Source organism: Xylocopa sonorina, chromosome 6 (genome assembly GCF_050948175.1).
Source record: "Xylocopa sonorina isolate GNS202 chromosome 6, iyXylSono1_principal, whole genome shotgun sequence".
In the NCBI taxonomy this organism is placed as follows: domain Eukaryota; kingdom Metazoa; phylum Arthropoda; class Insecta; order Hymenoptera; family Apidae; genus Xylocopa; species Xylocopa sonorina.
In genome coordinates this window covers 4334531-4356483 of record NC_135198.1, presented here as the reverse complement: position 1 = coordinate 4356483, position 21953 = coordinate 4334531, and the positions used below count along the sequence as shown (strand labels likewise).

Sequence of the window (21953 nt, the reverse complement as noted above, 5' to 3'; positions counted from 1 at the left end):
ACAAATAACATACATGTGCTATTCTCGGATATAAAAGCACGAGTTGTCCATCACTGCATTAAGCTAAGTCAGCTGTGGGCAACTTTGGTCCATTTCGTAAAAAAGGTCTTTGATAGGACAATCTATCTAAATAAATGTTATACTGTCTAGAAATGAAACGCAGTACGATACGTACATAAAAACGTATATCAAAGACAAGAATATCTAGGAAACATTTTACAAATTACATTAACAATTTTTACTTTTACAACTTCAGTATTAATGGAATGGAAAACCGAAATGTATGAAACGTAGGTTATCTTAAGCGCACGCTACAGACTTTTCGCTCGCGAAATAAAAGCTACGGGAATGGAATACAAACACTGCAAAGCATGGATAATAATAAGCTAATCAAGCTAGCTATATTATTTATTATCCTCTAGTTATATATATATATTTTTTTGCATGTATATTTCATTGTTTCAATACGAGTATCAGCCTCGCTATCTAAAAGTAGTGAGACCAATATCAGTATTGAAATAGTATTATACCAATTAAATGTACTTGTGTAAAATATTGCTTAGGTCAGATTCAGTATATGAAAAGAGCGATTAAGAGAAAATGGTCTTAATTGGCTAATACATGTGGCTTTCAATTTAGTGTAGTAATACAAGATTATATTTTGTCTTGTTCTTAGTAACAAGATGGAATTTTGTAAGTAGTAATTCCATTAAATTAATGAATTGGAAACTTTTATATTGAATTTCTATAAACATATTCTTATATTAATTTTTTAGTTGTCAATATTGTGTTGTAATGTCCTTTTCATTTATTCGATGTTTTGTAATTAAATCTAAACATGTAAAATTCGTAGAAACTATCAGTGAAGTACATAAAAGATATTTAAAAATTTGTACATATATATGAAAATGCAAAACTTATTGAAACAGTTCATGAAACTAATAAAATGCAAACAAAGATGCCAAAATAAGTATTGTACAATAATTGAATCTTTTAAATATTATTTAAATCTTTGTTTCTCTAAATTTCTATGAAATTATTACAACGATAAAGTAAATTAATTTCTTTCATAGTGATTGTGAGTTATTGATGCTTTCTACGATATTTTAGTGTAATTCCCCAAATAGAAGGACTTCAAAGTTATAATAATAAATATTGTACATATTAAACTATAAATATATTGTATTTTGTGTGACAAATTAACAATAACAATTTCATGTTTTGTCCTAAGTAGTTGTTAAAATTACATGTTATTCATTACTTTCACGTAAAATTTATAAATGATAGTTCTTTTATAATGCTTTTAAAACAATGGGACATCTGTTTGTGAATAAATGAAAACAGTAAAAAACATTAATTATAGCTACTATACTTATATAAAAATGTAGTAAAAGAAATGTGAATTTTAAGGAATGATAAATTTAAATTCTGAAGAAATATAAAACAAACAACATTTAAGGATTATAATAATGTGTATATATATATATTTTGGCTGTTCCATTTTACATGTATTATATTTATTTTAAGATATAATCATATAAATTATAAATATGTACTTACGAAAATAAATCTATTCATAAATATTTTATAAATTATCAAATGGTCATGAAAATAATAAAATTTGTGTTTTGACTGCAATATTTCATTTAAAACGATTTTTTAATATTTGCGATTATTTTATTCAACAAATTGATTTTTGTGATATAAGATATGATTTGAATATTTTTATGTATTATAATCTTGGGATTATAAACATGAAATTTGTTAATATTGTCAACAATAATTTGTGTGTGCATATATACACCAATATATGTACAAATAGTAATATTGTAATTAATGTAAGAAATAATTATCTCATTTAATATGCATGCAATATAAAAATGTATATATGTACACACAAATTAAATACATAGAATGCGCATTGTAATAGTAACATAATACAGAACAAAGATACGAAAAAATTTATAATACTATTTAAAAAAAAAGCATTTAAACTATTTCATTGGCAAATTATTTGAAATCGATATAAATATTTGTATTATAACATTTTGTATAATGTGCATCTTAAGTTTTCTAACTTTATCCGCATTGTACGAAACTATATACTGTTGTTCTCTAAAAATATTTATATGTAAACTTTTAATTGAATGAATTTATACTTCATTTTCTATTATTTCAATGTAATTGTATGTCATTCATTATTTATCATTTTCTTGGGCTGTTCAAATTTTTAATATAATAAAAATATTTTAAGAGACAAACAAAAAGGATTATTTACCTGTTAATGTTAATGTTTAAAGCCTTTCGATAATTATAAAATGTAAAAATGTGTAAATGTCTTAAATTACAAATTAAGTAAGTTAAGGTGTTAAAGACATAATAAGTATTATTGATAGGTGGAAGGATATTTATAGTGTTATTATTTTAGTGTTCTCATTATGTATAATCATTTGATTCTTGACTAATCTTCAAACCTACGTCAAATGATTTATAAACAGGTTTTATAGAAATAACTATTAGAGTTAATCATATATATGCTTGAATATATTCTTAAACTCTTCTAATAAGTTCTTCTTTATGTTTTCTGTTATTAAATTTTGCTCTTTAATGTGTGTAATTTACTTTTAAATCATCACAGATGTTTTTTATTCAGCTTTTATTAGTTGTAATTTACATAAATTCACTGTGTATCTGTATGTTTGTGCAAAAAGTAATATCATAATTTTAAGAACTATATATTACAAAAAGTTAAAATCAGTAATAATAAATATTTAGTGGCAAGTAATCATTTTTTATTCATCAGCAAATGACGTTTATAAATTATTAACAAAGAAATTAATTAACAATTTGATAACTTTCAAATTAAATTATTCATTGAAGCATTAAGCTAAATTAAAAGTTCAATTTCAAATAGTTTTGTGGAAGGAAAAACATTTTCCTTTACAAAACTTACATTAACAAAAGTATCATCCGAGTTTTACTTTTGTATGTGAAACTAAACAAGCAGAAAAAATACTATATATCTTTAATTACATTGTACATTAACATATATCTACATACACTTGCAGATATCTGTGAAGTTAACATACTATATATATGCTATATACAAATAAGTTTATTACATTCTATACATAAATTTTAAATAAAAATGGTCTATTTTCACTTAATAATACTTTGTACTAGCTATTTAAATATTTCTGCTATAAGTAACTAACTTTTAAATTTTATTCTGTTCTACCACATACTAAATTTTATTTTTAATTTAATCATAATTTTATCATAATTTAGGATCAGGCTTGAAAAATTTATCCCAAGGAAAGAAATTCAAGTCGATTTTGGGAAAATCAATTTTTTCATTTAACAATGGTTGCTCCATTCCATTACATTTGCCTGAAAAATTCATATATATTATATTTATTTATAGAATAATAGGTCTTTCATATTTTAATCTAGAATATTAAATGTTTCGCTAATATTTTTTGTATAGGTCACTTACATTCATCTGTATTAACAAAATCTTCTATTTTTGTTTCCACTCCATTTTTATCTCTTTTTGTAACAATAGTATGAATCTTATCACCAATTTGATGTTTTACAGTTATTTCCTCATTTCCTTCGCTATCTCTAATAATCTGTTTTTGTTCTATTGTTCCATCAGGTTTACGAACATATTCTTTCCTCATCGATCTACCAATTATGGAAGGACGTGACAGTTCTAATTTTGGTTTGTCAGTTTCATTCCAAATGTTAGAAAAATTGTCTTTAGTAACCCTGTTGGAATTAACAGAATTATAATCATTTTTCTAGCTAAATATATTAACTGCAGTTTATTCATTTTAATTACTAACTTTCCATCCAAATCTGAATCTAACTTTAATCCCATCTGTCCATTAGATTTTAATACTTCATCTCGTAAATTATCTTTCTGTGGAGATTCAAATGGTAGAGCATTAAAGTCTATAATTCCGTCAAAACCTAAACAAATTTAAAAAGTTACATTTATTATATATGTATTTATATATATTAAATTGTAATTTTTAAAATAGGTACATGTTCTTTAATTTATAGTATATCATAGGCAACCTCTAGATGATCAATTATACATATTGATTTAATACCTTCATTCTTAAATCCGTAAAAGAAATTTGTTATCATACTCTCCATTTGAGATTCAAAGTATCGTGTTATTTGCAGTGGATCAGTAAAAATGTGAAAGTGTTCATTTCTATTGAAAGACCTGTACTCGAAGAATTGGATAATGAGATTGATAATACGTTTCATTTATTTAAAAAAAAAAAGTAAATGAAATTTGTATAAATAATATGCAACTTTAATTTCTATACAATATGAAATGTCACCTGGGATTATGAATATCAATATCAATTTCCCATTTAGGTTCTTCAATTCTTTGATCAAAGTTTGGTTCCTGCAATCTTCTCCCACTAAAAAAATTACGGATAGAATTCCAAAGCTCCATGTTTCACAGTTTTAATTTACACATTGAATTAGAAAGAATATTGCATCATACGTTCGAGCAATGGTAATAAATACGCACTCTTGAATCTTCTCGCGAACATTCTAGAGTTAGTTACTAATTTTTAGGTCCTTATATAGTTTGTAATGTTGGTATTATGCGGTACCATTGAAGCAGGTTAAATAAACAACAAATTATTTTATAACAAATACTTAATAAATATGAAATATAGTTTATACAAAATATTCAGTAATATGTATACATTTTATTAGAATATTATTATTAATGTAAAAACACCATAAAGCAGAGCACATGGATATGCGATAAGTATTCGTTGTCCTTCATCTCCTGACATAGTAGTGAGCAATCTGGATGCAGAAAGTGTTGACCAAGCAACTACAAGTATAGCAAAACCTAAACCAATTATGCCACGTAAAGTTGTAAAAATGCTAAGACCAGCAAGAAATATTACAGGTAGTAAACAGTAACCCAATACAGATGCTATGGAAGATAATGTGATATTAGAAGAACTGCTCATTAACGATAGAAGAATGTACATCAGAATACATGAAGTTACTGCTAGACCATAAACATAATTGAAATGTGCTTTTGCACCAGCTAATAAAAGGAATGCAGCAAGCATTAAACAGAATGCTGCTGGGCCTGCTAAATCAGAATCCTGAAGTAAATAATTTGCATCGTCTATCTGTCCCCTTCCATGAAATGGATTTAATACAGCCAATGTTTTCTGTATTATTCTATCAGGATCTATTCCTAATTCTTCTAACAGTGGTGGTTCATCTTCGTCATCTCCAAACGCAACTGGGTCTAAAATTATTATATCAAATATAATACAATGTTAAAAACAAATAAGCACAAAATATTTACTTCTATCTGATAATTCAAATTGTAAACCTTTTGTAAATTTATCCTGATGATATAGAGTACTACCGAATCCACCCTGAGTAGGATCAAGATAACTCTTTTGCTGGTAAGAAGAATAATCTCCAGACTGTGGATCACTGTATGTTTGGAATTCGAATTGTTGATTAGGTTGACCAAAACCAGAGGAATCGAACTTATACTGGTTCTGGGATGATTGACCCCAATAATTTTCTGCTCCCGTATTACCAGACATATTGTAAGGCAATAATACTTTACTGAATTTTTGTTTTGTTAACCTCTACTAATTCTCCTTTCTAGAAACGTATATCTATAACGATTTCAAAAACATTGATCAACAGTAAACTTCTATAATATGGCGCTGATGTCATGCCCTTCAGATAGAACACGATCTATATTTTTCTGTTCTAGACCATAGTTATTTAGTGACAATCACAAGTAGTGAATACATCACATAAAAAGGACGTAGAGAGGCACTAGTGGGAGAACGAATGAATCATCAGGATTACAAAAAAAAAACAGTGTTTTCTTACTTTACATATATATCAGTATTGTTAAAAGTATATGTCAACACCTCATTTCTGCATAAAAATAAACAATAAAAATAAAATATATATATGAACTATCACAACTTTCCATAGACGTTTTATTATATAAATTTATGTGAGTTATTGTGTAATATGTTTGACATGATTAAGTTAAATTTGTTTGTATATGTTAAACATTTAACCTGTTTGTGTTAATTATTTTTGTTATAGATCAAAATAAATATCAATATGATAAAGTAAAAAGACACGCAAAATAGAACTGACGATTAAAAAATTAAATAATGAATAACATTTCTGGACAGTTTCGTAAAACAATATGGGATCCATTTCTTATAATATCGCAAATAGTTGCTGTCCAAACTGTGATGTATTTCTGCCTTGGATTATGGATATGGATTGTTGCATCATGTATAGGATCAACCAAGTCATTAGATTACGTTTTCCACTATAAACAGATACACGTTAGAGATTTTGCCGGTCAGCTTGTTATAATTGTTTTTATTTTAAATGCATTGATTGGAGCGATCGCATTATGGTGGTTAGTGCAAAGAACGAAACAATGCATGGACTTTGCTTGTACGGCGCATTTAATACATTTATTATGCTGTTGGGCATATAATGCAAGTTTTCCATCGACCTTTAGTTGGTGGTGTTTAAATATTGTATCTTTGAGTATAATGTGTGTTTGCGGTGAATTCCTCTGTATGAAAACTGAATTACAAGCGATACCGCTGGGTATGAACAACCAGAAAACAGCTTTGTAAAAATTTCTCATCAAGGTTGAATCTTTATTTAATAAATATTGTTACTATTTTAAATTAAAAAATTTTAAACGAACAAATAAAAAACCTTTTGATCTGTACATATATACTTAATGTTTAATACAATAAATATACATTAAGGTACATACATCATTTACAATAGGACTATTTGTACATTACTATTTAATGATGTTCTTTATAAAAACGTAAGCCACAATATCCGCAAGTATGATTACCAGGTTTATCCTAGAACAAAGATTTATATTTAAAAATAAAATAACAAAATTTATATGTACTCTTATTTAAATATGCACAATTTATACCAAGTTAATGTAAACTTTTGGGTGTCCTAACGGTCCACCACCTCCATCACAAGCCACTATCTTATCCTTCGCAGGTGTTGGAGGAGCTTCTGCTATTAACTTAATGGCCCAGTTGTTATTAACTTCCTTTGGTCTATTTACAAATCGAGCGTTACGGTAATCATTTTCTTCATACAACTATTACAGAACAAATGTATTCATTATAATAAGTATTACAAAAATGATTAATATCGAAATATTTTTATGAATCTTGTCATACCTGACCAGTATGAGTAACTTTCTTAGCTGAATCTGATGTTACATCATATACGTTTCTCGATATTAATCCTAAAATATTAACTTTACTTCTGTTATTAGAAGCTTCGAAAAGCTTCGTGATCTTTAAAGTCGCCATGTTTCTTCTAGTGTTACTGCTTCTACGATAAGATGTCGCTTTATGTACAATGTAGATATATAGTTTTATTCCAAATTATTTATTTCTTAAGAGAATAGCAGTATTTTAACCGATTAATGATACTTTCCCATTTTTATTTAATAAATTCATATATTTAATTAAAAAGAAAGGCAATTATTAAAGTAAATTGTTTCTACTTCATCAGGATGTTTGACTAGGGATTTGATGAAAGACACTATATAGACTTTCAAGTTATAATCAATTAGAATGCCTTGAAGGCAGTCCATATAAATAAATAAGTTTAACGTGCGCAAACCCTACATTTATATTAGAAAAAGAATATTAAATATGTTTTTTACAGACATTTAACTTCATAATGGTTTGGTATTAATAAGATATAAATTTATACAACTGAATGGATTATTTTAAAAATATTTTATTGTAGAAATACATACAATAAATTATACGCCTTGAGCTTAATCGAATAATCCTGCAAAAAAATATTTTGATTAATTGTGTGAAATTCTTCTGTTCTAAATATAATGCAATAAAGATGATAATAATCTCATTTTTCAAATATCATCGTACTATAGTGTCAGTAGCTAATACATTATAATAATCACTGAATGTGAAAGACTCTTTACTGCAATGGTATATTGTTATATTAATTATATTATATGCATATTGCGTACCAAAGCCCATATCGTCATCAGATTCTTCTTCGGGTTCTTCTTTCTTCTTTTCTTCTTTAGCTGGTGCACTTTCTGCAGCAGCAGGTGCTGCTACTGCTGGTGCTATAAGTTAAATAAAAATATTATATTGTATGACAAATAATTAACATAATTTGAATATTATGCAGTGTTTCAAATTCTAATAACTGATATAACAGCAGAAGCACAATATGAAATAGCTCTATTTATTAATGTATTTCATTATTTTTATTCGTATTACATTAAGCATCAAAATTTAAAAGAATTAAAGGTTTTGAGCTACAGGTAAACAAAGTAAAAATGTTATATTATTGTACATGGAGAGTTTACATCATATTTCTAAAAATATGACTCGTAAAACTTTTCATTTCATTTTCTATCTCCTCTTTCGCTGACCGTTCTAATGAAGAATATTGTGTAGACCGGTGGATGAAGAGGATTTTTAATAACATATTAATATTGCATCTAGTATACAATATAAAAATTAATCTTGAGCTTGTAATCCTTATAATTACAAAAAATACTTTGCTTTTCAGAAAGTTAATAGAACTTTGCGAAACTTTTCTAAGCGAATTATACTGTTCCTTGAATTGAAACAAAATACACTTACCACCTGCTGTTGGTGCACTTCCGACACCCGATCCAATCTTTGTTATAAGTTCTTTTATATTGACTCCTTCTAGAGCCTTTGCAAAAAGTCCGGGCCAATAAGACTCTACATCAACATTGGCCGCTTTTAAAATTGTTTGTATTTTTTCCCCCTAAATAGTAGAAAAATATTTAATATGTTATGTTCCTATAATTTTGCCTTAATTCTTATTTCTATAATTTTCTTACTTTGATATTCTAACTGATGAAGCGATACTTTAATTCTGTATGATATAAAAGATCACGTGTACAATTGATACTTACTGTTACAGCGACGTCATCGTCAACAAGAATTAATGTTGAGTAAACGCAAGCAAGTTCTGCTTTGTTAGTCATGTTTGTAACTTGTATAATAAATACTGAAGCTGGATGGGGTAATAATAATGGTGCAAGTCGCTGATATAGCCTTAGCTCCACAAGAGAGAACAAGCACCCAACTTCCACTGAATCCAGCCAAAAGGAAGAAGGAATGTATCTAAAGGAAGTCACGTGATATATGTTTGGAGAATATCTGCGATGCCAAAAGTAACTACAACGAAACATTCTCATTGGCTGACCTATTAACCAATGGTTTAGTTTTATATAGAATCATTTGATAGAATCATCTAGATGGAGTTACTCTCTATTGGACAGAAATTACAGTCGTCTGTTCGTATTAGCGTCACACAGCACGCGAGAATCATTGGCACGATTTATACGCATTAAAAATTTTTTTTATATCTAGTGACAATACTTGGATATTTCTACTAATGGCAATACGGTTTATTACATAAGGCGTAGCGTTTTAAGATAATTATTTAAATAATGACTCGAGAAATGCTATTTCGCACTGTTACGTGTATCAATGAATATTAAAAGGGGGCGCCACATAATATTAAATTTAACGAATAAACCACGTATATTCGATTACTCGTTACTGGCATCGAAGTAAACGCGATTCGATGTTCCTCGAAAACGGTGGATCGATTAGTGAATCGTATACCTACGTAATTGAGGCCGTTCGGTGTTTTTGCGAACGTTCGCCGAGGCAGTCGGAGTTTCTTCCCACTTCGAAAAGTGCGTGTCAAAGTGGTCGCCGCACAATTGTTCGTCTCGTGCTTATGTTTTATTTCCACGTATACCCTAGGTAATGTTTTTCTGCGATACGTTGCTATGTAGCACCGGCGTGAACAATGCGGCGGCGTATAGCGCGGTCGCATGTTAAAAGGATGCCGCCTGTGGGAACGATGAGAATGGCGCGCAAATGTTGCGTGCGTACCTGCGAGGCCGACGTGCAGGATGCCCGGGCTAAAGGTTTGCCACTTCATAAATTTCCGAAGGACGTCGCCTTGAGGAACAGATGGCTGGCCAGTGGTGGATTCGAGCCCAGTTTTAAACCTTCACCGGGTCAAGTTGTTTGTCATAGACATTTTAAACGGGCCGATTATGAAGCCGCTAAGGGACATAAATTACTTCTCCGCAAGGGCAGTATTCCGTCGGTTTTTTCGGATTATGATAATCATCCGGGTGTGTATCAACGATCATTTGATTCTTCTAGAATACCTTCGAGGCGGATAGATTTTCTGTTCAAACTCCTCGTTTCACACGTGTTCTTCCGGTTTTTATTTATTTTTCTTCTCGATGCTTATTTTCATTTTGTTTATACTCAATTCCGTTTTATTTCTTTACTGTTCTACGAAATTTATTACCTTATCCGATACATCGATCTCTACTTGTATTTGTTTATCATTTGTTAATCTGATGTAATATGTCATTTGATTCAACTTAATTTTTTTCCTATAACTTAAACTTCATATCTCTTGTTAAGCATAACAAGTTTTAGTCAATATTGTCATTATATGTTTTAAAGCTCATAAGCATGTTAAGCTTAGTTTTTTATTATGTAATTTTGCAAATAGATTTAGTAGAGAATAATATCTGTTTAATTTTATTTCAATACTTTTAATATAAATTATTGTTAATAGATATTTCTCAATTTTAAAAATATTATTAAATATAACAATGTGTTCCTATATATTTCTAATTAATTTCAATATCTTGTTACAGATCCTGTAATTATGTCTGTGAAATCGTCAACTTCATATGCACAGGAAGACTTAGATCTCATTAATTCTGAAATTTTAAATCTGGGGCAGTCTATATCACCATTAAATTTGAATGCTAGAACGCCAAAGTCTGATAGTTACGGAGAAACATGTTCTAGACCAAATTCATCAGCTGATTCTTGTAATCTGTTAGATTCAACAGAATCTGTTGATAATGGATCTAAAACTTTGACTGTTAAAGAAGAAATTGTACCTACCATTAAACAAGAGACGGTTGAAAATTCAGAAATGGAAGTGAACACTATGGCAGAGCAGTTAGGAATTGTTGAATCTGATGTAGCGATAAAGCATATACAGAAAGATCTGACTATTAAAGATGAATTGAAGACTATGAAAATCGAAGAGGAAAAGGTATTTGATAAACCAGAAGAATTAAAGCCAAGAATATGTAATAGAGATGGACTGAAATTCTTTCCTGGTGCCAAATTGGAGGCAAAAGATTTCAATGAAAAATGGTATATGATAGTTAGTAGATTAAGAATGTATTTATTGACCTCTGTATCTAATTATTTATTATACTACAGGTACTCGGCAAAAGTAGTTGAAACTGATTGGGATGAAAGGGAGGTTTTGATACGCTTCGATAAATGGAGCGCAAGATTTGATGAATGGATACCTATGGATAGTTCTAGGCTACGGGTATTGCAAACACAACCAAAGTAAGTAGAGACATTTTGATAAGCATAAATTAAAAGTAATCTGATTTAATATAAAAACAGAAATAAAAAATTGTCTAGGCAAATTATTTTGACTTGACTTATTACATAAAGTACATTCTACGTTATTCATGGATCTATTCTTTTTTAAAGCGAACAAACCTGGAGTCTGCCATCTCCGTAAGTGGATGTTGTATAATTTTTAATTAGGTGAAGGATCTGTGGAACTTAGAATACTTTTTAGGCAATTATGAGAGATATTAAATTATTACATTTTGGCATAATGCAAGTAGTACATCCGACCTTTTTCCTTTTTTTAAATTTTTCTTTATTGCAATTATGAAACGGGAAAGAAACATTTTTTTTTTAAATAAAAAGATGTGATTTTATCTTGAGGGATAATATTTATGAAGTAACGAAGAGAGATGTAGTACTACATTCAATTTTTGTTGGACAAGTTAAAATCTGAGATATTCTTTTCTTAGTATATGTTTTATTGAATAAATCTATTTTGTAGGAATTTTTAATACAGACTTATGATATACATTTCTTCCATATGAAAATGATAGAAATTGTAATGCGTAATTAGTTGTAGTGTGAACGTACATGAAATTAAAAATATGAAATGAAAATTGAACGTTTACATATAAAATCTTTGTATAGTGAGTGTTGTATAGAGAACAAGATCTTTGTTTATAAGAGAAATTGTTTCTTCGTTGATCATTTTCATTTATTTATCATAATGGCCGCCCGTATTTTTTTTGAATATAGTAATAGATCGATTTAAATCCTTCAGGGAGGCGAAAATGAAAGACTTTTCAGTGGGAGAAAGGATACTTGCCACATGGGCCGACGGTAGAAAATATCCAGCTAAAGTAAACGCTGTCTTGGGAAACGGTAAGCGATCTAACCTTAACTTATGTTAGGTGCGATAACTACCTATATTGTTGGTTTGACGTTTCTTAGTGGGACATCGTTTCTAGTTCGAGAAATGGTGCTTTTATAATTTTTAATTATTTTTACAGATAGGTATGATGTACTGTTCGATGATGGATACACGAAAACAGTTAAGTCGTCGAAAATGACAAAAATCGCGACGACATCGGCAAAGGTACAGTTTTTGTAATGAGGTTATGTTGTATTACCCATTTAGTATGGAATTCAGTTAACTATAATTATTTATTTTCCTTTAGTTATTACTAAAATGTTATACACGGCAAAATTAAACTTTTAGTACGCTTTATTAGTTTGAGTATTGGAAAAATTGATGGTTGTAAGAAATATCCATTTGTAATCGTGTACTACATTCAAAAACTTAATAGCAAATATATTTAATAATTTTAATACTTATTATATTTACATACAACGCTATTATAAATTGAAGTTTTGCATAACTTGAATTATTCATAGTTTTTATAAGTTTTATACTTTAATTTGTTATTACAAAATGTATGAGAATATTGGACAAAGTAAATCATTTATTGTCCTCTTTTTTATCTTACAAATTGTAAGATTGATAAAAAGTTACAAAATGAATAATAATAATTGTAATAATAAAAAGATAGACTGAAATTTTATTTTGTTATTTGTAATAGCAATCTAGTCAAACTGAAGAATATATAGGAAGCAAACAAGAAAGGAGAGACAAGAAAAGGAAGCATACAGTAATGGAGTTATTTCATACTCATTCTAGAAAACGTTCGAAAAATGAAACAGATAAGTTACCAAAAAAAGAAGCAGTTACAGTGAATGAAACTGGGGAATCCTTTCCAGAAACTAAAATTGATTTGGATGGTACTTTGTTTGGACCTTGTTATGATCCAGGCACTGATTTATTACGAGGATTTGATACTAATGTGTCTAAAATGAAAGCTTACCCTAAGAAAAATAAGAAAGAAGTATCTAAAACTGATGCAGAACAGATTGAAGATGTTGGACCTGAATGGATTGACGGAGAACCTCAAGGGACTGAATCTTACATAGTAGATGGAAACGATGGTATAGCAGAATAGAAGTTTTTTTATTCCTTGATGTTCAAGGGGTTATAATTTGCTGTTCATGTACATTACAATGTTCCTCGCATTTGATTTTTATAGGACCACGTAGATCAATAATTGTAGCAGATAAAAGATTACCACCAGGATGGCAAAAACATTTTACTCAAAGAAAAGCTGGTACGTCTGCTGGGAAATGGGATGTCTTGTTTCTTCATAAGTCAAGTGGGAAAAAGTTCAGATCGAAAAATGATATTAGAGCATTCATGGAAAATCAGGGACAATTTGACTTTGATCCTGAAAAATTTGATTTTTGTATTCATCGAAAGAAGAGAAACCAAAGTCAGAAAATAAAGCAGGATGTAATTGTTGATGTCCCAAAGAAGATTAAGACTTTACTACCTAAAGCAAAGGCAACACCTATAACTGATAATTCGTTGCTTGTTCCCACAAATATACCGGTTACAACTGTAGTATCTACTTCAACTACATCTGTTACAGATGGAGGTAAGATTCCATTTTTCTCTTTCATTTTTATGTTGCTCATCGTACCTTATTGAGTTTGCTTTTCCATGCTTATCTGAATTAGGAGTAATTTATTGTAAGTATTAGAAAGTAGCATTATTTTTTTAAATAAATACTTATAATTTTTTCAAATAAATGTAATGAATAATAAATAATAGTTCATATAATTCATAAAGAGTTTTAAGTATGCAAAGGAGTCTTATAGTTTAATGTATTTATTTTTTTATTTAATAAGATATACAATTTATGTTACAATTTTTCGCTATTTTTGGGACAGTTTAAAAAGAAATCAGATTTTTTTCATCATTAATTGAATGAGGGCTTTGAAAGTGGTATTGATCTTTAATATAATAATCTCCATTTCTAAATTTACTAAACGAAATTCCAGATAGAACATTGACCATAAACATTGAAACATTAAATGTTGATTATATTCTACTTTTCTTTCGTCTTTAAAATAGCATAACTTCATAAAGATTATGTAATTATAATAAACAAATTTTTAAAGGATTCATAGACAGATATCCATACACATTAATTTATTTTACTATATTTAAATTGACCTTATATATGAATTTTTACTCCATTAAGGAAATAATTTTTGGTTTATTTGTTAACAGCTATTTTTATAGGTGGACTTCGAGTAGAAATGGAGGACAGTGCTTACAAATGTCCGAAACAAGGATGTAGCAAAACATTTAGAAAAGAAAATCTTTTACAAATGCATATAAAGCACTATCATCCAGAGTATGCAAAATTTTTGGGATCTACACCAAATGTTGCAGATCTAGCTTATGCAAGAACGATTGGAGAATCTGTCGAAGATATTATTCCGAAAAAATTAAATAACTCCTTAGAGAAGTGCAATAAATTCGGAAAAAGAAAATCTATTCAAGATAGATTGTCTCTATGTGTTTCATCACCACCAGTAACAAGTAATGTTTCACCTGTGTCCCCAACAATAACTGTACCAACTGTACCAGAAACGGAGGATGAAGTGGACCAGTCAGAGAAATGTAACGATGTACAAATGGAAGATGTTAAAATAGAAAGAATGTCTCCAACTTCTAGTCATAGTTTAGACATGGATGATGAAACTGAGAAAAAACGGGAGGATACGTGTGCAATGTCACCTGGAACATTATTTGATATGAAAATCAGAGAAGAGAAAACACAAAGTGGTATTAAAACTCTTCTTCCAGTAAGACCAGCTGTATCTGCAGAAGTACAAAGAGTTGATAGATCGAAGTCTTTAGACGAGACGATGCATATTGAGAAGATGAAAGGTCAAAGGAAGCGACAATTATCAGAATATAGTTCTGATATATCAAACAGGGGTAAAAAACGATCTGGTAATTATGTATCCGTTGTTCTTTAATTGCTTTAATAAATTAAAAATACAAAATCTTATCTTGTAATAGGTACTCAAGAATTTACAGATGAATACGGTGATTTGGATGATAGTGGTATGGATACAGAAGGACCGACTACACTTATGTATAGATATAGTCGCAGAAAATCAGATTCAAGAAGTGATGAAAATAGTCAAAGTAGTAAGTTCCCTCCTTCACTTCCTCTCTTTTTTCCTTACTTAGCGTTTTATTTTATAGCAATTTTATAAGTGTGAATAATTTTATAATGAATGCTACTTGTTAATTCTGCTATTTGTACATTCATTTATTTCTCTATAATAGAAGTGGCACTTCACTGGTTTATTATTTTATTTTTGTTTAGGTCAACTAAATGATTCTCGTGTTGAAAAAGATGATCCCTTCAAAGGGGATATTGGTAAAAAAGATACTAATGATGGGGAAGGTACATTGTTTATTTTTTTCACGTTTTGTTTCATTTTATCTCATTAAAAATTGTATTAATTTTTGGGTCTGAATTTAAAAACGGTGTAATCAAATTTTTCAGCATTGTATGCATTTTGATAATATTTCGTTCATAATATATTTGATGTGAAAGTATCTATGAATGTACTGTCTTCTTTTGGCATAATAAGTGGTATTTCTTTTTTTTTATAATGATTTGAAATTCATATTTTTGTAGAGAACGAAGGAGTTATGATGATGATTAATGGAGAAATGGTAAAAGTGGAACAGCTACGTAGAGAAGAAATAATAAATTGTACTTGTGGATTTATGGAGGAAGATGGTTTAATGATACAATGCGATCTCTGTTTGTGTTGGCAACATGGTCACTGCAATGCAATAGAAAGAGAAAAAGACGTACCTGAAAAATATGTTTGCTACATTTGTCGGAATCCATATCGACAACGACAGTCCAAGAAGTATTGTCACGATCAAGATTGGATAAAGGAAGGGAAATTACCAACATTACCTAATCGAACGAAAAACCAACATCGAATCAATCAAAGAACAGCTATGTTAAAACGTTCTTATGATTTAGTTGCCGCTCTTTTACACATACAACAAGTTTTGCACAGTTTACGGGTGAAAATTAATGTAGCACAGTAAGTATTGGGATAACTTCATGAACGAAGTGAATAAATTTAGGAAATATTTATTTATGCGATATTTGTGTAACAGAAAAAAAGATCATCCAAAGTTGTATCTCTGGGCAAAAAAGTGGGAAGAAATCGATATACCAAAACCAAATCTAACACCAGTACCAGTCATGGAAGTTATGAAATCGGGAAAAGATTGTACAGATACTGCTAGTGAGAGTTCTTGCCGAGTTGAAGTTAAAATGGAAACAAAATTCAGTTTCAAAGATGATCATGATGAAAAATCAATAGCATCGGATTCAGAATTGATGAAGATATTAGAAGAAGATAATACAACTTCAGATGAGTCTAAAATTACGTCTAAAAAAGAAGATATTGCACATCAAAGTAAGAGTCACATTCTTCTTGATGCCCTTACAAAAAATGATATCTCTGAAGGAAAATATAAAAATTCATTACCTTCGGAAGTAAAAACAGATACAGGTAAAAATAATTAAGTTTTTTTTCCTTTCGTAACGAAAAAATTGTATTTTTATTGTTTGCGTATAGATTTGTTGACTAATCAAACGGACGTGTCGGAAAATAATGTACCTGTGTCAAATGCGTCAACGAATCATATGCATGAGGAATTAAACGAACACGAGATGTCCACGCCATTGCAACCTTTTATACCACAGCCAGAAGCGCCAATTGATCCAGGGGAATGTCGAATGCGATTATTAGAACATATAGAACACTTTCAAAATCATATAGATGCAAAATTAACATTTATCGAGGCACAAGTTTGTGGTTGGTAGAATTTGTTTATGCACTCCATATGTTGTACTAAATTAAATCATCGCGTAACAATTGCACATTTTTTTAGCATTGGAAGCCATGGATCCTGAAGATGTACCTACCTCAGATGTTCAACCTCGAACTAAACAAACAGTTCAGATGCTTCTCCGTGATTTAAATACAGTACGAAAATTAGCTGCTTTATGTTGAGATAAAAATTATATTTTTTTTAGAAAATATTTTTAAATACAATTTCTAAAAGAATATAATTTTTGTGTTTATACAAATTCTAATGCAAATATCAATATTTATTATTACGTAGTTATGTTCTATTTTGTATATATAGTAAATATATATTAATTTCAAATTATAATGTAATAAGTATAAATAACAGACTGTAATTGTACTGTAAAATAATAATATTCATTTGTTATCTGCTGTCAAGATAAAATCGATTGTGAAATTATTTACAATTATATTAGTTACTAATTTGAAAATTGTATATTTTCCGAAATAGGGTATGTAACATGCAATACACATTAAGAAAACCGTTAAAGAAGAAGTTTGTAATTAAATGCATCATTTGTATATAACGAAAGTATTATATAAGTTTTTATAATATATATTTATTTATGAAAATAAATGTATTCGTACCCTTTGTTTAAAAATGTTACGCTTGAATTTTTAGAAAAAAGGATGAAAAAGGATAAAAGGATCTCGTTTTATTCTCATAACTGCTCTTAAACTTCGTAAGTAAATATAGAAAATATATTTACAGAGAAATGTTCTTTGTGTCATCCTCTTGTAGCGATTGCAATTCGTATGTAAATAATAAAATGTAAACGAATCTAATTTTTAGTGGATATAAGTTTGCGATAAGAAAATGGGGAAGGAAGTGAGTGCTTGCCGCCATCACAGTTCAACTTGGCTGGATGACGGCAAGGGAGCATTGTGGTGGTGGTGTGCGATCGCGTAGCGTACGAAAAACAAAGACGGTGAAAATATTTCGCAGCGTTAAGAAGGGAGAACGGAAAAGCATGTGTGCGCACGCCTAAGAACGAAGAAAGCGATAGAGGGTAAAGGAAGGAGAATAGAGGCGTGCAGCAAGCAGTACGACAGGACATAGAACGACCGCTGCCGTGGTGTTTGGGCTCGGCTCGGTTGTGCCGCATCAGTTATGACGATACGATAATCCAGCGCTTAGCGCTGTGACCGTGTAGTACATTAGTTGGAATTACGCGTTACTGTGTGACATTTATATTTTGCGAAGAAATTCAAAAGTAATGTGTGATAGTAGACCCGTTCTTTCGTTGATCGTTAGAGTTCTTTCGTACGCCATGTGCCATTGCTCTGTGTGTGTATCCTTTCTCTTCGGATCGTGCTCGGTTAAATTTTCATAACAAACATATTCCTGGGACGAGAGAGAGAGAGAGAGAGAGAGAAAGTTTGCCGGTAGATTATTTTAACAAAATTGATATTGGTGATCCTAGTGTTTAGTGTTGGTGCGAGTGCGAGAAGATCGTCTCTTCTCTTCGTCTGTCCTCGCATTTTTTTTTTTTTGTTTTTATTCGGCTTAAACGGAAAGTCAGAATAAGAATAATAACGGGAGAAGCCGAAAAGAGGATAGACAGTGGATTTGCCGAGCTCGAGTAGGAAAGATATCTCGCGAGGAGCGCAAGTGGCGTATCAAGATGGCGCATAATTTGGCACCGAGCGTCAATTGTTCGCTCGACGACATTGATCTGAACGCTTTGAAGGTGCGTAAATGTAAAAATTGTCAATGCGTTTTATTTACCGTGCACGATTGTTGTATAGAACGTTCGGCGTTCGCCGACGCGAAAGTATTTCTTGTATTTCGGATAAACGCAGCGATCGGTAATTAACCTCGTAAGAGTAAACGATGATTATTATTTCTTGGTAGTGCCACGGCATAAAGGAGGAAGGAAGGACGCACGGAATTTCTTTGAATTTTCCCTGCATCCGTGATATTTTTTAAATGTTAAATAGAACAAACACGAAGTTTGAAGTTTTAATTGTTGGACATTTTGTACGCTGTCTGTATCATTTCGGAAATAATTTTGTACGAAGTCCGATGCTCCTTGAGAGTTAACATTGTGGACAAACGTCATAACATACAATTTATTCTTGAAATATTATCAGGCAAATAATTGGTAGGATTAATGCTTTAATTGCCTTTCGTTATTGTATTTTCTTTATTGGTTATTTCCAGTTATCATTAAATTGCCTGTGTTTTTCTAAATTTTATTATAAAATATGTATTTTTGTACATATGCACATACATATAGTGTGTGCTTGCATATACACACGTATACATAATAAACAATTAAATGTTAACAATTTGTATAATATTGGTGCTAAAGGGAAGGGGAGATTATTATAGAGATTATCATAGTTGTTTTCTTTTTAGAAAATTGTGAAATATTTAATACCATTTTATTGTACGGAGATTATTTTTTAATTAATTGCTATGCTCTACTTACAAAAAAGTTTATTAATATTGTTTATAGTAAGATAGAATATTAACATTAAGTTTAGATATAGGAGTTAAATATATTTTCCTCATTTTTTACCTATTCTTGAATATTTTTCTACATGAAATAATAATAAACTTCAATAAGAAATAATATAGATAATTCATCAAATTTCCAGTCGCTGCTTTGTTTATTAATAAATTCTACACTGAAGTAGATAAATTTCTTATGTTGTTTGTTAGGTGTAGTAGAAATTTATTCTGTTTAACTATAACGCAGCATATTTTATAATATGCAATATATGTGTATATTATAATTAAAAAGCCTCATATATATAATGATAAATGTAATATTATGTACTCGTATACATAGATTCATGCATATATACGTATGTGTTACAGGAACCTGCTGGTATCTTCGAATTGATAGAAGTCGTTGGTAATGGAACCTATGGCCAAGTTTATAAAGTAAGTACATATTAAAAGTTTTAATAAGCTAGTTTTTACTATTTTACACATTTTTACTTTAACAAATAATTTTACAACAATACCCATTGTTCATATATCAGAGATTTTAAATTGCAATCCAGTGTTTAAAACAATTTTCAATTGTATTTGACAATACAAATTGACTTCAATTACATGCACACATAGATATGTGCAATATTTGATAAATAATTTATACTTTATTAGTTTAGTTTCCCTATTAGCTTTAAATTTACTTATAACTTTATAAATGTTGTAAAGTTGAAGATCAATACACATATATTATATTATATTATTATTATAAGAGTACCTTAATGTTAAAGGTGTTTTTAACATATTAAAATTCAAATATCGAAGTCACTGATAACGAATCATTGTTCAATAAAAGAAACAATACTTTTGGAACTGTAGAAGTGTATAAGTGCATACATATGCAATGCATAGGTCTATATTAGAATCAATAAAAATACAGGGACAGATATTTAGATGATTCAACTCGTAGAATCAAAGAGGAATGAAATTAATGACTCAGAAAAATTTTTTAACGACATTATCTTCGATTGACTAGTTAATTCCGAAAAAGATAAGCGGAAAAACCCGCAATCTCAACGTAGCAAAGATTACTTCATCATTGCAAGTTTGAGATGCGAGTAATGATCGAATTTTCAGCATTAATAATATCATCTTATGCGTATATTTTTATGTGCTCGGTAATCGTTTTATATTAGTCTAAATTCAGTTCAAATGTTTGTGTTATTTGGGACTTCGGTTGTAACAAGTGGAATACAATTTTCGTTTGTGCTGCTCGAAAATGAATTTTATACGTATATCGTTGTATTACCTATAGAAGCAATATTGTGATCCTTACTTTTGGAATGTTATGTGATGATAAAGAATAAGGGGGAAATGAGGAAGAGTGCGATGACCTACTATTGATGACGACATAGAACGAATGAAACAGTCGTGCGCATGAGTACAAACGATTAACGCTGTGTTGTCAATTCATACTGGTTCCTCGATTTAAATCATTCGTCCAGATAGCAGCCAGTTAATGAATTTCAGCAAAAATTGTGTCAGATTCTACTATTCGAAATTGTTTCTAAGTTACACGTAATCATTGAAAGTGTAACGCGTAAAAAATTAATTGTGATAACTCACAGGTATACCATGTACTTCAATGTTATCATTAGAACATTATAAACGATTTAGTAAAATGTGCGTTACATTGTGTTATAACGTAACGGGACGTAACACATAACTTAATAAAAAAAAGTATACCATTGCCACATGATGTACGCAAATAGCACAATTTTTTTTACCACCAATGCCGTGTTTCTAAAATAGAAACCGTAGGTTTCTGACCGTTTAAGGTCATTCCATTTTTTCTTATATAGTGAGTCACAAATTTATTCACATACCTATCAAATTAATATTTAACCGGTAACGCGATTTTACGAATGTTATGAGTAATAACTGGCTACAAGATTATGATTGAAGCGTTGCACGAATAGTTTTATTCCAGGCAATAATTAATTTGGCAATTTTTTATCTTGAAAAATAATATTCTTTTTTTTAAGTGAAACGTGTTTTTATTATGAATGCAGTAAAACCTTGATTATCCGAGTTCTAATTAAGTGAGACGTCAGGTTATCTCTGGCTTTGTTATTCCTTTTATCATCTTCCTTTAT

The 21953-nt window shown here is 29.7% G+C and overlaps 7 protein-coding genes across 22 annotated transcripts in view; 3 read left to right on the top strand and 4 right to left on the bottom strand.

Annotated features, from left to right (window-relative positions):
• Nucleotides 1–3096: 3096 nt before the first annotated feature.
• LOC143424573 (uncharacterized) lies at nt 3097–4559 on the bottom strand. The gene is made up of 5 exons (XM_076896723.1): nt 4359–4559; nt 4119–4237; nt 3849–3975; nt 3497–3771; nt 3097–3390 (listed from the first exon to the last, which is right to left on the bottom strand). The coding sequence occupies exons 1-5, from the start codon at nt 4475–4477 to the stop codon at nt 3278–3280; spliced, it is 753 nt and encodes a 250-aa protein (XP_076752838.1). The 5' UTR covers nt 4478–4559; the 3' UTR covers nt 3097–3277.
• A 109-nt stretch (nt 4560–4668) lies between these two features.
• Nucleotides 4669–21953, bottom strand: part of LOC143424571 (protein YIPF7-like) — a 197436-nt gene continuing 180151 nt past the window's right edge. The window contains exons 2-3 of one of the 2 annotated variants that reach the window (XM_076896719.1): nt 5390–5649; nt 4669–5302 (exon numbers count right to left, since the gene is read on the bottom strand). In XM_076896719.1, the coding sequence (XP_076752834.1) occupies nt 4743–5302; nt 5390–5612 (783 nt within the window). In that variant the 5' untranslated portion in view covers nt 5613–5649 and the 3' untranslated portion in view covers nt 4669–4742. The remainder of the gene's footprint in view (nt 5303–5389; nt 5650–21953) is intronic. The other variant, XM_076896720.1, reaches the window with a different exon arrangement.
• Nucleotides 5832–6751, top strand: Sys1 (Sys1 golgi trafficking protein). The gene is made up of 2 exons (XM_076896535.1): nt 5832–6040; nt 6136–6751. The coding sequence occupies exon 2, from the start codon at nt 6207–6209 to the stop codon at nt 6687–6689; it is 483 nt and encodes a 160-aa protein (XP_076752650.1). The 5' UTR covers nt 5832–6040; nt 6136–6206; the 3' UTR covers nt 6690–6751.
• On the bottom strand, nt 6781–7436 carry Nd-13a (NADH dehydrogenase (ubiquinone) 13 kDa A subunit). Its single transcript, XM_076896536.1, has 3 exons — nt 7269–7436; nt 7010–7186; nt 6781–6932 (listed from the first exon to the last, which is right to left on the bottom strand). Exons 1-3 carry the CDS (start codon nt 7401–7403, stop codon nt 6870–6872), a joined length of 375 nt encoding a protein of 124 aa, XP_076752651.1. The 5' UTR covers nt 7404–7436; the 3' UTR covers nt 6781–6869.
• Rplp1 (ribosomal protein LP1) lies at nt 7824–9236 on the bottom strand. Its single transcript, XM_076896734.1, has 4 exons — nt 9026–9236; nt 8724–8874; nt 8096–8197; nt 7824–7893 (listed from the first exon to the last, which is right to left on the bottom strand). Exons 1-4 carry the CDS (start codon nt 9095–9097, stop codon nt 7880–7882), a joined length of 339 nt encoding a protein of 112 aa, XP_076752849.1. The 5' UTR covers nt 9098–9236; the 3' UTR covers nt 7824–7879.
• On the top strand, nt 9453–17577 carry Mbd-r2 (PHD finger protein MBD-R2). Of its 2 annotated transcripts, none has more exons than XM_076896591.1 (15): nt 9453–10267; nt 10808–11321; nt 11391–11525; nt 11676–11702; nt 12319–12419; nt 12548–12633; nt 13118–13520; nt 13619–14023; nt 14662–15393; nt 15463–15594; nt 15776–15856; nt 16094–16517; nt 16594–16898; nt 17061–17300; nt 17377–17577. In XM_076896591.1, exons 1-15 carry the CDS (start codon nt 9934–9936, stop codon nt 17496–17498), a joined length of 4041 nt encoding a protein of 1346 aa, XP_076752706.1. In that variant the 5' UTR covers nt 9453–9933; the 3' UTR covers nt 17499–17577. The 2 variants fall into 2 exon arrangements, with proteins under 2 accessions (XP_076752706.1, XP_076752705.1); XM_076896590.1 differs by having other exon boundaries at nt 9455–10267; nt 16594–16994.
• The window catches only part of Msn (serine/threonine-protein kinase msn), a 33816-nt gene continuing 30178 nt past the window's right edge, over nt 18316–21953 (top strand). For 3 of the 14 annotated variants that reach the window (XM_076896600.1, XM_076896602.1, XM_076896601.1), the window contains exons 1-2: nt 18326–19045; nt 20182–20247. In XM_076896600.1, the coding sequence (XP_076752715.1) occupies nt 18980–19045; nt 20182–20247 (132 nt within the window). In that variant the 5' untranslated portion in view covers nt 18326–18979. Of the gene's footprint in view, nt 19046–20181; nt 20248–21953 lie in introns of all 14 variants that reach the window. The other 11 variants (XM_076896599.1, XM_076896593.1, XM_076896597.1 and 8 more) reach the window with 11 other exon arrangements.

Coding starts and splice junctions, on each gene's coding strand:
- LOC143424573 (XM_076896723.1), bottom strand. CDS start 4,477: ATGGAGCTTTGGAATTCTATCCGTAATTTTTTTAGTGGGAGAAGATTG. Junction 4,238..4,358: donor ATTGATATTCATAATCCCAG/GTGACATTTCAT, acceptor CTTCGAGTACAG/GTCTTTCAATAGAAATGAAC. Junction 3,391..3,496: donor TTTTGTTAATACAGATGAAT/GTAAGTGACCTA, acceptor TGAATTTTTCAG/GCAAATGTAATGGAATGGAG.
- Sys1 (XM_076896535.1), top strand. CDS start 6,207: ATGAATAACATTTCTGGACAGTTTCGTAAAACAATATGGGATCCATTT.
- Nd-13a (XM_076896536.1), bottom strand. CDS start 7,403: ATGGCGACTTTAAAGATCACGAAGCTTTTCGAAGCTTCTAATAACAGA. Junction 7,187..7,268: donor AAGTTACTCATACTGGTCAG/GTATGACAAGAT, acceptor GTTCTGTAATAG/TTGTATGAAGAAAATGATTA. Junction 6,933..7,009: donor CAAAAGTTTACATTAACTTG/GTATAAATTGTG, acceptor TCTTTGTTCTAG/GATAAACCTGGTAATCATAC.
- Mbd-r2 (XM_076896590.1), top strand. CDS start 9,934: ATGCGGCGGCGTATAGCGCGGTCGCATGTTAAAAGGATGCCGCCTGTG. Junction 12,634..13,117: donor TCGCGACGACATCGGCAAAG/GTACAGTTTTTG, acceptor TATTTGTAATAG/CAATCTAGTCAAACTGAAGA. Junction 14,024..14,661: donor TACATCTGTTACAGATGGAG/GTAAGATTCCAT, acceptor ATTTGTTAACAG/CTATTTTTATAGGTGGACTT.
- Rplp1 (XM_076896734.1), bottom strand. CDS start 9,097: ATGACTAACAAAGCAGAACTTGCTTGCGTTTACTCAACATTAATTCTT. Junction 8,875..9,025: donor ACGATGACGTCGCTGTAACA/GTAAGTATCAAT, acceptor TCTACTATTTAG/GGGGAAAAAATACAAACAAT. Junction 8,198..8,723: donor AAGTGCACCAACAGCAGGTG/GTAAGTGTATTT, acceptor TTTAACTTATAG/CACCAGCAGTAGCAGCACCT.